A 15164-nucleotide genomic window follows, 5' to 3' on the forward strand; every position below is an offset into this window, starting at 1 on the left:
GAATAGAATTCCCTTCATTTGTTTCTTCAAGCCTCTATGCCTGCTATGTAATATTTTTATAGCCCAACAACTAGAAGTCTGCAGGGCACCAGCAACTGGCCCTGACTTCCCTCTGACCGTCATCCCAACAGAGAATGAACTTCGATAGAACCGGACGAGTCCTACAGTAAAGGAACAATCAGCATCAGCAGTCAACAATCTAACACTGCACACAGCCTCTCCTGCCCTGAAAGCCTATTACAAGAGATGGAGCCCAACATCATGGACCGGATGGACTCAGCAGCTTTTTAGGGATTGGTCTATGTACCAAGATAACAGTGCACTGAAATGAAAGTGAGGGTATATTGAAAATGTGGGATCTGAGCATGACGTGAATGGCATGGAATAAGGGGTGGATACTGTCCTGGGTTCAGCAGCAGCAGTCAGTTTTTCTCCTTCTTAGTAGCTGGTGCAGTGCTGCGGTTTTGACTTTCGACCTGGGAACAGCACTGATAACACTGATGTTTTTAGTTACTGCTCAAATGTTTAGCCTGACCAAGGACTTTGTGAGTCTCATGCTCTGCCAAGGAGGAGGGGAAGCCGGGAGGAAGCAGGCACAGGACACCTGACCCAAACTAGCCAAAGAGGTATTCCATACCACAGCATGTCATGCCCTGGGATGTAACTGGGAGTTTCCTGGAAGGGCACACTCTCTGCTCTGTTGGGCTTGTTTTTCGGCGGGTGGTATCGTATTCTCTTCCCTTGTTATTTCTATTATTATTATTATTATTCTTGGTGGTAGCAGTAGTGATTTGTGTTATACCTTAGTTACTGGACTGTTTTTATCTCAACCCGTGGGAGTTACGTTCTTTTGATTCTCCTCCCCATCCCTCCAGGGGGGAGAGCAGAAACTGTGTGGCTGACTTGCCGACTGGCTTAAACCACGACAACACACCTTGCAGGTACCAAAGCTCACTCAGGCTGCGTGTGGCATCACACTCTGCTGCAATGCTATGTCTCCCAGTTTCCCAATAAAGCATCTCAAACTTGACTACACTTGAGTGTAAAGAAGCTGAAGGGCGGAATAGGACAATGTATTTGAAAATGAAAAACAACCAAATCTCCATGCCCTTCTACTTAAAAGGTAAACGCTGTTCTGAAAAACATTTTGGAGAGCCATTAATAACTGTATTAAACAGCATATATGAGAGAACTCTCACGTGGCAAACCAGCATGAAACAGGCACTGCTAAAACTGTCCATATTCAGAATACTTTCTTACTAAAAGCCAGTATGAGATGCTTTATGAAATACACACTGCACATTCATAACCACTGAGTGAAAAGGCATTTTTCCTCTCATCTCATAATACTTGTTATAAATCTGAGCTGTTCAGCCTGTGCAATACTCATTACAGGAACTGCAAAAGCAGCATTTATCATGATACAGAAAATGCTGAGTACAAAGGCACAACAGAAGAACAGTATACTGAAGTTATATTTTTAATATGTAGGCATTGTAAATCAGTTAACTTCACCAGAACTGAAACATAGGAAAGTAAAAAAGTCTGATTACAGGTTATTTCTCTGCTGTACATACATATATATATAATGACCTCTAAATGGCAAAAAGCATCTGATTACAAAGACTGCTATACATCATTTTGATCACAAGGTGGTGCAAGTGACCTACAAGCGCATTCACAAAACTGACAGTATTTTGCTTTATCACTGTCAAGCAACTAAGGCATTTTTAACTTGTAAAAATGAACAAAAAATGGCAAAACACAGCAACTACCCTCCCCCCCGACTCACAATCAGCTGCATTTCCTTGACTCAGAATACTGCTTTAGCCTAACTCAGAAGCTTCCAAATTTTTCAGCAGGCATTAGCTGTCCATCTCTAAGAGGTTATACCTGGAAAAGGGTTCTTGCTCTTGTCAGGTCTGAAACACTTTTCTTTTACACAGTATAAGGCACTTGGAGAAGTAGGTATTGTGGATATGTTATTTAATTCCCTAAGCCTGAGGAACAAGAGGGCAATTTTCACTTTTCCAGTAAGAGATAATGCATTCTCCACTGTAGAAACTCATAATTTATATACAGAATAGAGACAAAATGAAAGCTTTTATTTTATATGCAATAGATATTTAGTATAATAATACCTATTAACGTAATTGAATTTGATTAAATGCACTTCCACAGCAACTTAAACTAGAATTAGTAACAGAACTCAGATGCAGCATTTTATTTTTGGCAGACACCTCAGAGGAATCATAGAATGGTCTGGGTTCTTCAGTACTATCCTGTACTCCTATCAACAGTACACATCCACTTCAATGAATCTAGACAAAGCACTAATACCGCATCCAGTTACCTCTGTACACGGAGCATGTTGCTGTGAAAACATTTACTGCTCCAAAATTATACAATACCTATTTGCAGCAGTGCGATTTAGGTTCATTGTAACTACTTCGTTGATCTTAGTATGTTCTGTTGCATATCTGGCATGACACTTCATTATAATTTATGAATAAAGTAGTAGCACATTTGCAGTACACTGATAAAAAGATGACTGTAGATTTTTATATAAACACATGAATTAGATTTAAGAAATAAGAAAGAGCTTTGCTTATATGAAACAAAATTTCTTCTTTAATATTCCACTGCGGAAACTATTTAGGACCCCCTTCGATCAAGGAAAACAGAGTAGAGAGTAACATACTCATTCATGACTGATAACTAGCCAACTGCCTACAGAACATGTGGTATGTTTTACAGGATGTGTAAAATAATCTCAATGCAAACATCTTTCAGCCAATGTTAATGTGAGTTCAGATTTTTGACAGGATTATACATGTATGAAACAAAAAATACTACCTAAACTATACAGAGCAGCTCCAGCAACTAAAAAAAGTCACATACAAAGTCACATACACTATGACCTGGTGTAATCTTGAATGCCCAAGTATGCTAAATATAGTGCTAGTCCATCCTGTTCCTTCATGTTACAGCTAGACCATCCAAAATTGGATCAGTCAGATGTCTAAACCACTTCAAATGTGAAACAGCAAAATTCATGTTCAAGATGGGCATTCTGGAAGTGATAAATGAGACCTTTACATCTGTATATGTTACATGCACTGACAGGATCAGAAGAGATGCTCAGGAAGCAGTTTGCAGCTGGGAGACAAGAAAGCTTAATCTGTCCACTAAGCAAATGCAACATGATTTACACTTGACATAAATGCTGAAGAGGAAAAGTTAAGTCAAGAAAATAAACCAGGAATTGTTTGCCCTAGAGACACACAGTATGATTACAGAGTTTGGGCTCAGAGACTTTCTTGTCTTCCTTCAGGGAGGGAAGAAGGGATTTTGTAACCACTTTTCATTAGTGGGCTCACGAAAAAGCAGCATGATTCAAAATATGACAAAAGCAACATAGCTAGCACTTTCAAGAACTGCCTTTGCTTGAAAATATGCAGTCATAAATCAGACAAAACTTATCAACTAGAAAGTGAATTCTCACTTCACAAAAAGCCCTTTAAAGACCAATAGTTCTAACTGGCTTGGGGAGAAGGGACACCAAACTAAAACCCCAACCAAAACAAAATCTGGAGTTCCTATTTTCCAGCACAGTACACACTGAAATACATCTTACAACTTTTACTTTGAGTGTCCTCAAAGGCCAGTAGCATTCTTCTCAGATGTTTGAGGTTTACCTTGATTCACCCTTGTTCTTTTTGTGCTACCTTAAGAGAATGCACACTAGAAAAGAACATGCACTTTAATGACTTGTTTGGCTCAAGTTCACACAGCCTTGAATCCCAGGCACCGGCCAAAGGCACTGAAGTGGCAAGCATAAAGTAGGCATGCAAGGAGGGCCTTTATGCCCTCTGGTACTTGTTTATTTTGTTATGTAACTTGTAAGTTTTGTTATGTAATTTAATAGACACAGAAGCCCGAAATATTTCAGATTTGTTGAAGCACGTACAAACTGTTACCTGCTTGGTGGGAATATACCCTCTTCTTCGTTTCTGACTGGTCTTATGACCACAGAGAAACTGCAGCTCTCCCTGCTGATCCCCAAGAAATGTTTATCAGCAAGGCCATATTCCTGAAACAGGCAGCTGTTCCACTTCCCCCTTCCCTCTGCATATTTAACCCCTTCTTTTCCACTCTTATTTTTTAAAATAAAATGCACCCATGTAAGCCCCATTCCCCAAATCAACACCAAATATTCACATAATTATAAGTTTGGCCCTTAAAAGGCACACCTGGCAGAGCGATTTGCAGGCAAAAGCTAACATACGTCACCACACAGAAGTGTGTGTGTATACATGTATACAGAAGTATCTGGAGAACCAAAGGCTGCAGATTCAGTAAGTAAAGCCAGCACAAAATCCCAGCAACCCTGGTCAGCCCATTGACTTTGCAGCAGGATTCTTGGGAGGCTGCAATTTGTAGGTGCTGAAGTAGTTCACTACTTGCTGAGGGACTTCCGCCAGGACACACTGCGCCAGCGCTTCTTTTGGAGACTTACAAAAAAAGAACACAGAGTTTCAGTTTTCATCAACTGTTAACAGAGATCCTAAGACAGGTAATAAGCACCTCCTCTATTAGGTCAATTTAAAGTTTGACATTTTATAGAGGACTTTACACAGTGCCCTTGTGGGACAGATGGTAGCTTCTCTCAAATCCTCACCGTCTCACTCCCATTACTAGGAAGCAGCTGGCTGCCTTACTCCACTGAAGTAACAGAAGCTGGGTGTGCAAAAGGCCTGCCATGTCTGAAGGTACCTTTTATCATACAAAATGCACACACAGTGCAGATGTCAAACTTCAGCCATGTAAACATTCTTTCACTGTCTCCTTAGATGACACTTCAGGGGCTTGTCTAATCATCCACAACCTTTTGCACCATGTCTCACCCACAGGAATTGTACTGCTCCAGAGGAGCTCTGCTAGAGATGTTTTCACTGTAAGACTAAGTACCCATGGGGAAAAAAGCACCCCTTTTTCTAGAAACTGAAAGCATTTTAATGTGTAATTTTATACTGAATATTGACCCTAGTTAATCTACATCCAGGTGCATTATTCAGTGATCATATTCTATATTGATTTTGCTTTCTCCTTTCAGTTTGCATGATTTGCTCCGACACTAACAAAACTTCTATCAGAAGTAAAAGTACAAAATACAAAGGCAAAATAAGAAGGTATAAAGAGTATTATTAATAGGGTTAATATTAAGAAACAAAATTAGAACATAAGGGTGGAAATTAAAGTATTAATCTCTCCCATCCTGAAGAAATTTTCTTTGCTTTTTGTTTGGATTTTTGTTTGTGGTTTTTTGTTCGGTTTTGTTTGTGTTTTTTTTCTATTTATTAGGTTTCTGGGTTTGGGGTTTGTTCTTTTTTCTGTTGGGTTTTCTTTATTGCTTTGGGTTTGTTTGTTTGTTTGTTTTTCTTATATCAACTTTTTTCCAGCAATATCATATTTAAAAGTCAGACTATATACTAGCCAGCACATATCTTATTGGGTTCTACAGCAAAAATCAGAACTCTATTCTTTCACTGCCTCTTTTTTTGGTATACTTGTTTTAAAGAAAACCAAACCCATCACCACTATTGTGCCCACACACAATTTCTACTGATTACAGCCTTCCTGATTTAGCCTTGAATTTTAGCACTGCACTAAAACGTAAGACTAATCCACATTTACAAATGGGCATCCACAATAAAAACACTCTACCATAAGAACAAAACCACAGTATGTTCTTCCTCCAAAATGAAAAACACATCCATATATTTAATCAAGTTTGAGGGAGATTTACAAATCTCCATCCTCTGCAGCAACTTGTCAGAAATGCAGTGCTGAAACCAGAATGGAATCTTTTGAACATGCATTAGCTCACCTACTGAAAATTCTACAGATGCTGAAGTTTTTTGTCCTTTTTTCTTTTTAGACTTCAGAGTTAATTTTAGAGACTCTGAAAAAGCTTAGGACTATATGTAGGCTATCCTAGCAAACCCCGCATACCTCTACCATATTTATTAAACATTCCACCAAGATTACTTACATTTTGGAATTTCCTGAATGGCACAAATTGGACAATGTCTCTGACAGCTGGTTCTCCAGATGAGGACCTAAGAACTCCATCATCACCATCAAGAAACTCCATAGCATCAAAATCTGCTCCTCCAACACCAACAATGATAATGGACATGGGCAATTTTGAAGCATTAACTATGGCAGTTCGAGTCTGATCAAGGTCTGTTATCACACCATCCGTTATGATCAGGAGTATAAAGTATTGCTGTCAAATCAATAAACACTATGTTATGACAAAAACCAGAAAACAGGTAGGCATGTACACTTAGAAAAATGAACACGCAGACTACATAATTTGGTCACTTTAAGCATGTTCAATACACTCACTGAATTTTACAAGCAAACATCTAAGTTGTGGTCAAGCTTCAACTGTACAGTCTGAAGAAATTTATAAGGACAACAGAATCAATCTTTTAGAAGAAGTCATCTTTAAACAGCACCTCCCAAAAAACCAACAGTGGTATCACTCTTGTTCTTCATCACCTAACAATGAATGAACAAAAGAGTCCTGGAACTCTTTTAAATTAAAACATATCTTTTTCATGCTGAAAAACAGCATGTCCATTTTCAAATTTCTTTAATGATGTTTTCTAGCTGCTTTGTGAAGTTAATTATCAAGGTATGTGAGACCACCTTGCAGTACTTTGGCAATTTATTCAAGCATCACTTGACCTGCTTCCACTATACTGCCAGGGCTTCTACAAGTTGGCATCTCAGGCTCTGTTCTGGATTGAATATGAAGAATAAGCTAGAAGTACAAAGCTCGGAAACTATAAAAACACTTGCTGAACTTCTGGTCTTCTCTCACTTGGTTCATTTCAGGATATTGCTGGGCAGCACAAATTCAAGTTCCAAAGGTATACTCAGGAGTCTTTCTCTTCAGAACTTTGCTCCTTGTCTTCACTTACCTGCTTCTAAAATAATTGGTTTTCCCTTATCTGCTGTGTTCAGGTATCACCTTTTCTCCTTGCTCCCCAACACTCTATTTCCCCCCCTCCAACAACGTCTACAAAACAACCATGACCAGAGAAGGCCAAGACCAGCAGCATGATAGAATATCACACTGGATTTATTTCTCTCTTCTCATACTTCCCTCATACTGGAGAAAAAAAAAACAACAATACAACCCAAAAGCAAACCCAAAATATCTACAATACACATTAAATAGCAAGGCAGCAAAATTTATTCAATACATCCTTTCAGACAGAAAAAAAAATATCTTGCAAGGCATATTGCACTCTCTGGGAAAAAAAAAAATATGTACAAGAGGTTTTGTTACTTTCCATGTGTGTGTGTGTATCTATATATATGTATAACTATGCTATGATTCTATGACTCTATATATTGATGACAGTTACTACTGAAAGACTATCAAAACCTTATAAATTTCCTGCCATATGAAAATCAATAGCTCTTTTCCAAATTGGTTTCCACATGTACTTTTCTATGCAAAACCAGCTGATTTTATTTTCTGACTTTACACGATGTCTGAGACACCAGTATCTGCTATTATTAATTATTTAGGATATATATAGCTTCAGATTTGCTGAACTTGCATGGATTATTATTTAAATTATTTCATATTCAAGACTTGCTCTTCAGATTTCCTATTTTTTAATATGATCAACAACTCACATATACAATTTTAATAAAGAGCAGGGCACACCACATACAGCACCTAAAGCTTTCTAGTACAGACAATTTATTATCTATGTCGGCACCTAGGTGGCAGGAGCTACATCCTCCTTTTCTTTGTTGTCTTAGTTAATTCTCTCTCTCAGCTATCTGATGTGAAACAAGGTCTAGGTGATTTTCTTAGCTGAGGTTAAGTCATTTTCCTATATGCAAAGGCTTAAATTAGACTTTTAACACCTGATTAGCACTGCAAGAGCTTGGAATACAAAATACCATGAAGATTCCATATGTTTTTAAGTTGGTATTTCAACCCTGAAGAGTTTGTTAATTTTGGAGAGAATTACTGTACACAATCTGCAGAAATCAGTTAATTTTTATCTCTTTTTAAGGGTACCAAACATCAATTCACAAGGTAAATATCCATCTGTCAAAACAAATATAGCTTAAAAGAGAAAAATAGTATATGTTAACTGGAAAGGAAAGAAAAAAGTAAGAAAAATATACACAGTACCATAAGGAACTTACAGATGCTGTTTGCTGTTGTGCAGCTGCAGCAGCAAATCTCGCCACGTGATTTATAATTGGAGAAAAATTTGTTGGTCCATATAACCTCACTTGAGGAAGACAAGCCCGATATGCATCAACGATGCCTTGGACTCCTACAGAACACAAATAGATCACATTTATTTTTTTCATATCAGGTATTTTGAAGCACTCAATCTTCCTGAAACACTGTCTGTATCAGTTATTTAAAGTGATGACAGGAAAATTTAAAACCATGATGAAAAAAAGTAAATGATTCTATAAGCAGTGGAGGCCTTTAGCTTGAACAATGCTTAATGCACCTGCTTAGCATGTTTGGCTCTATGTGAACAGAAAGGCCAACACTCTACAGCTTGCAACAGTTCTCTTCATCTAGTATCTCATGGCAGTTAACAGTGTAATCAGTGAGGCCACGTTGAACAGGCACTAGCAGCATCAGATTCAACTCCACTCCACAGTGAAGCAGAATGAATTGGCTTGACAACATAAGAGAATCATTCCCGTTTACCTGTACTGTACCCTGTTTAAAACACTTCTTTCACAAATCATTACAGAAGAGAGACCAAACGCTAATTGTAGCAACTAAGAAAACAATTATAAAATTGTTTCCTGTTACAGAACTGAACTCATTATTTAATTAGAACAATAGGCCTCACAGTTCACTTTCCATGTGATTTTACCCCTTCACCTTAGACTTACTCAGACTTACCATTACAGAATGGGTTTGATGGGTTAAAATTTAATGGGAACTCATGTGACACCTGTAAATATACAAGACATGGTCAAGGACTGTATATACAATCTCCTCCTGAAATAAGTGCTTTTAGTTCTTATGTAGTGCATTTACATATTCCATTACCTGAAACGAAGGAGGAATTTGTGCACCAAATCCAAAGGCTGGAAACATCTTATCTCTAAAAAAGGCAATTTTAAAGAAAATGAAGTTAATGCCTTCCTTTAAAAGCTGTCATAGTTCAGTAGATTTAGCTAATCAGTTCCACTTTTGACTATTAAAAATGCTGTTTATTAAGCATTAAGAGGCAAAATTAAATGGAAGTTGCGCCATGTAATTGTTTCTAGGACCAAAACCAGCGTTTCACACCAAATCGGCAAAAATGCAAGCATTTATTTAAATCAACACTGCTTTTTGCATCACAGATGCAAAGCCTTGCTGTTTGTCTGCTGTAACACAAGCTTCTCCTTGTGATTATGTGATTCTGCAGTGATTATGAAGTCTTTTTTAGCTCGACATTTCATCTCAGAAGCTTTATTCCAATCTATCTGCTAGCACCTTCAACACTGGTTTAAGAAGCTACCATAAAAATCTATACGTATCTAAAAATTATTCAAATGAAAATCTAAAACTTACGTATCATAATCCTGAATGACCAGTCCTACAGACCAGATGGCTGTTAGGTATTCATTAATTCCATTAGGGCTGAGGTAATGCAAAGAGTCTGGAGAGCGAGGGTCTCCATTGGAGCCTGTAAAATCTATCCCTACCTGTCAAATGCAATGTTTAGATTAAACTGCTGTTAGTGGCAAAATTATCTTTCTTATCAATCACAAGGCCAAACTGAAAATCATGAAAGGGTTGTAAACAGTAGTTACCAGGACATCTACAAATCTAATAGGCATAATACTCAGATGCAGGTTTCTTGGAATATTAATGCTTAATGCCTCCACAAAACCATCAGCAGCTTTGCATTTGTCAGAAGGGCTGAAATGACTTTCATCTGTCAGGTTTTCACTGTGTTCACTTTCAGTTACCATTCACAGTGGCTCTTCAATAGCTATTAAACTAACTTCACCCTCTATCTTGCCATACACATCTTCTTGGAAGTACAACAGACACCAAAGAAGCGTAGAGACAGTTCTCCAACCTCAGTGGGTCTTCTCTGCTTTGGTAATGAAGTGTATCACCAGGGTGAAGACATCTTACTGCTATTTGAGCTGCATTTGGTTCTCCTTGGGCTCCATCCACACAGCTCAGCTAGTTTCTAACAAACATAACTACAAGTTCAGAACTTCATGCCATGAAAATATTTTTTTCTAAACACACTAGATGGGACTCTGGCAAAATGACTTCCCCCTTCATGCTACAGAACAAAACAAAACAACCCCCACAAAAAAAACCCCTGGTAATAAAATGCAGAGCACAGGCACACAGGCAATCAATTATATATTTCCATTCATTCTAAAACTCAAAAGCTACTCTATGTAAATGATTTTACTTACTGTGAAATTCAGCTGACACCCACCCATGATGTAATCGAGGAATGTGCACTCTACTATGATCTAAAAATAGAAGTTAAATATAGAAATTAACTTTTTTTTTTGAGAAAACCAATAAATATTATTGCAGTAACTTTTGAGATTGTAGATTTGTTATCTTTACCCATGCAAAGCCCTACTTTTACTCTACAGATATCTACAGATACATACTTTTACCATATACTACTTTTACTCTACAGATTTCACCCACCCACTGCAGTGAGGATATCTACAGAGTGGGCCATCAGTGCATCAGAATTAGACCTTTTACAAAATTACAGGTAGACAACAAAGCAGCTCCAAAAGCTCTATTATTTATAAACCAACATATTATAACAGACTTACCAGATTTTAATTCACCATATAATGGTGAGTTGGAAAATGCAGGGGTTCAGGAATGGCCTTACAAATTAGTAAGTGATCTTTGCCATATAGATGGCACCTTCATGAGAAAGTGAGGGGACAGAGGAGGACAGACACAAGATTCAGCTGCCAATCTGTCTCCTTATATGAATCAGAGTCCTTAAATACCTACTGCGTCTGGAACTTTCAGACATTTTACAGTTTGAGGGTGAAAGCATAGCGGGTGACAGCTGTTATGCCTGAACACTCAGAGACAGAGTAATACCAGAATACATCACTGACCTCACAGTGCTTAACGCTCACAATACCAGAGTTTTTATAGTTTTTTTTCTTCTGTCGTTTCTTTTCATTGATACACTCAAATTCAACCTGTATGAACACAAACAAATCCAACATAAGCACCATAAATATCATTTATGCAACAAAAATTCTTCATTCTACGACAGATACTTTGGGCTTGTATTAAAAATGCAGTCTGACTATCAAAAATTAAACCCAGCTTGCCCAAAATTAGCAAGAAGAATGCAATTATCAAGATAGAAATCCCCTCTTACCAAAAAGTTTAGAAATATGTTTGTTTAGACAATTGTATTTTAACCAAAGAAATTGTACTATTTTCCCTCTGAGGATTCTACTAACAACCAACCTGATTTTTGCCTGAATCACCATGTCTTTAACAAAGCAGCTGTAGCACTGACATATGAAGTAATACCTATATATTTAAGCTTCCCAAAATCAGTTGTTGAGGCTTCATCAGTTAAACTATTACCTTAACCTACTAGCGCAGTCAACACTGAGCCAGGTTAAGCAGCTCCTGCCATCATATAGGTAAATGGACGCGTAATGTAAATGCTGAGCTAGCCTCAACTACAGCAGCATTGTTAAGGTGCAGCCTGACAACTTCAGTATCACAAGTCATGTGACGTTAAGTTTTGCTCCCAAATGAGTAAAACAGCTCATCAAAAGCACACAGCTAGACTACGTAAGACTTACAGGTGAGGACCGGGATGCTTCCTTCAGTTTTGACATCGTAGTTTGAAAGCTTCCTATGAGATCATGAGACCCATCACTATCATAATCATAGCACTCTACCTAAAATGAAGCACTATTCAGTGTTAGTAACAGAAATGGCCCTAAAAAAGTAACGAACATTTCTGTAGCATTTCTTCAGGCAAACCTGAATCTTTAATATCATGGAGATTTTCCCAGATTGCACTCTTAGAATTGCATAGAGTTACATCTAAAATTATGAATGAAGCATGATACAAAACAATATAACATTTCAGACCAGATCTTTCACAGGAACAATGGAGAGACGAAAATACTAAGCAGCTTCAGGTCTTGAATGAGCAAATAACATCAATTATACTGAACTATGTTTTGGGAGTGTGAGGGTGTTGGAACAGCAAGAGAATAATGTAGTTTTTTCCTACTGAAATCATGGATTAAGAGACTTAATTTTTCAGAGGTATTAAGGAAATTTAGCTATCTCTGAGCATCCAGCCAAAAAATTAGTGAACCAGTTATTCAGCAATCACAAGAGTTTTATTAACACTTTTATATTCATTAAAGATAGCTCAGAATTCAGAAGTATATGAAGGTTCAGCCATAAATCTAGAAACAAGACTTGAGTTTTTTTAACATCTTTTAACACCCCAACCCACCAAAGAAGGCAGAACAAGTGAAATCTTTTTTATTTCCTAAGAACCTATCAGTTTGAGTGACAATCATTCTACCACTATTTATTTACAGCATCCTCAATTTCTGTTTTTTAAAAGTTTAACTTACAAATGTGGCCAATCTGCCTTTCCAGATAAAAAGCTGAGTATTTATTTATAATAGCATATGCTAGTTCCATCCACTTCTGATATTTTATTTCAGTTTAGCAATGCAGACATGCTAGCTAATCAAATAACAAGAAAAAAAAATAAAGTAACTTAGTAAAAATAATTATAAATTATAAAAATAACAAGCCAAGAGTTAAAGTAGGAATTCTCCGTTAGAATGGAATCAAAACAAGCTTCAAGAAAACCTTTTCTGAATACACAGGGCTTGAAATGAACAGATATTTTCATGTCCGTCTTTCCAGACTGAAAAAAATCATACATTATATTAAAGAAGCAATTCAGTTGATTACTTGGCCACTTCATTTAGGAATAATAAAGTAAAACAAACAACTTCAACATACACTTGAGCTTCTGAGAGGAATTAACTCTCTGAATACAAACAGGAATGTTGAAACACAAAGTATGATGTGTAGATTGCGAGTTCTATGCTGTGCAGAACATGCCTCATGCCTCTGCGTTGCAGTTTGCACTACTCCTACATTTTGAATGCACTAATAAATAAATGCATGCACATGCAGTGAATAGCAACTTAAATCTCATACAAACAGCTACAGAACCAAAAGACTAATATTCATGGCAGATGCTACATAAATTCTTTTGAATGCCATAAATTAAGCCAATCAAATACTCAGCCAAGTTCTTCAGTACCTGAAATTTAAAACTGAAGACATTTCCTGATGCAACAGTTATGATACCTGCTCACAGTTGGCACAGTTAGTTATCTTTTCTTTTAAACGGATCAAAGCATGTCTTGCTTGATATATGCAACTCATCTAAGCCAATTTTCAGTGCTTATCCAAGCAAGACAGAAGTGTTTCTTTTGTTCCATGTATGCTCCTCCTGGACATACAAAAGCACTAGGGAACCAGGTGATAAGACTGCGTATATATTTGACCCAGCAGAACTAGGCATTCTTGCTCCAGATGAAAGGCTCACATTTTCAACATGGAAAAACTTCACTGACTGCAAACACACTCTGATGGAATATAGCAATAAATACATAAGATAAAGAAACAACTTGGTTTGTGCATTGCTGGGGATACACAAACCAAGCCACTCGTTATGAAAAAGTTGGTAGGTTTACTTACTATGACAAATAGCCCATTACGTATGCAACTGTGCACATATAAAAGTATTAAAAAGTATGGTTTAAACCTTCAACATTATAATACAATTCTTCCTGCATTTTTATGTTTGAAGTAACAGCTCCTGGATTTATAAATTAAGACATAATCCTACTGTCTGCCTGCAACTCTGTAACAACTCCAAGTAAAATCTATTTCCTCTGGAAATAAACCTACACTTCTGAGGTAGGATTCCAATGAACAGACTCAATTAAAATGATGACAGAACTGATAATTACTCCATCTTAATAGATATAATTTAATCAATGGTCTATAGTTTTAGTACGGCTGTTTACTGAAAAAGATAAATATATTTACAGTATATGGAGAAGAAAGCTATTACAGCTGTTTTGGGGAAAAGGGAAGCAGAAAGGAATGAGAAAGGAAAAACACATTAACTGTTTGGGGAGCAGGATTCTAAAGTTGTTCATTAGTCTGCTCTATAATTATGTGTTTAAATCTATACAAGTGCTTATAACACTTAGATCCCTGTGGCTGCTAAGCATATTCCAGGGCTGCCTCAAGTCATGTGACTAATACCTATCTGTCACATGCAGATCATGCTTTCATTTTTCCTACCCAGAGGAAAAATTGCAAGTACAGTGGTTTAGTCATTTGTTTGTTGGCTTTTTTTTTTCTTAAATGCTAAAATATCACGTTTCTAATATGTTCATAATAGATTATAAATGGCCTTTTGATGGGTTGCTTAGTTTCAATTCCACACTTAAAGGGAATTCCTGAAGAAAAAACACTCAGAAGTTAAACATAACTTATTCAAGATAAAATCTGAAAATACAAAGAGTTAAAGACCAGACCTGATAGAACTGGCACTTCACAGGTTTGGTGACTTTCTGACATAAGGCTCAGTTCTACAAGGCATATTTGGTCCACATCTGTTATCTCAGCTGGCATATTTAGCGTAATTAATTGTACCAGGTAGTATATTAAAAATTTCATTAGTGTTACCTGTTGAACCAGCAACAAAGTGCTATAAGATCTATAACATAGACCAAAGCATATTCTAGCCTTTACCACACATCTTTCACTACACAGTGTCTTAACACCACTGATACTGGCTGATGCAACCCTAAAACTATGATCCAAATAAGAAACTGAACCAGGTCTTCCAAAGCTACTTGTGTTTAACTGTTTTCTCAGACTTTCAAAGACCATAATCTACCAGACAACGAATCACAAATGTGAGATACATTTTTTGCCCCTAAAACATGCATGTATCTTTGTGAATTTCAAATAAGAGTAAGAAACCTAATACTTTCAATTCAATTTGAAA

General features: G+C 37.0%; 1 protein-coding gene across 1 annotated transcript in view; it reads right to left on the reverse strand.

Annotated features, from left to right (window-relative positions):
• Positions 1–1450: 1450 nt before the first annotated feature.
• CPNE3 (copine 3) overlaps positions 1451–15164 on the reverse strand; it is a 34294-nt gene continuing 20580 nt past the window's right edge. The window contains exons 8-16 of the mRNA XM_080639701.1: positions 11896–11994; positions 11185–11271; positions 10504–10563; positions 9635–9768; positions 9125–9179; positions 8975–9026; positions 8248–8381; positions 6056–6292; positions 1451–4514 (exon numbers count right to left, since the gene is read on the reverse strand). Of these exons, the coding sequence (XP_080495827.1) occupies positions 4395–4514; positions 6056–6292; positions 8248–8381; positions 8975–9026; positions 9125–9179; positions 9635–9768; positions 10504–10563; positions 11185–11271; positions 11896–11994 (978 nt within the window). The 3' untranslated portion in view covers positions 1451–4394. The remainder of the gene's footprint in view (positions 4515–6055; positions 6293–8247; positions 8382–8974; positions 9027–9124; positions 9180–9634; positions 9769–10503; positions 10564–11184; positions 11272–11895; positions 11995–15164) is intronic.

The sequence above is a fragment of the Psittacula echo genome, assembly GCF_963264785.1.
Source record: "Psittacula echo genome assembly, contig: SUPER_2_unloc_1, whole genome shotgun sequence".
NCBI classification, from domain to species: domain Eukaryota; kingdom Metazoa; phylum Chordata; class Aves; order Psittaciformes; family Psittacidae; genus Psittacula; species Psittacula echo.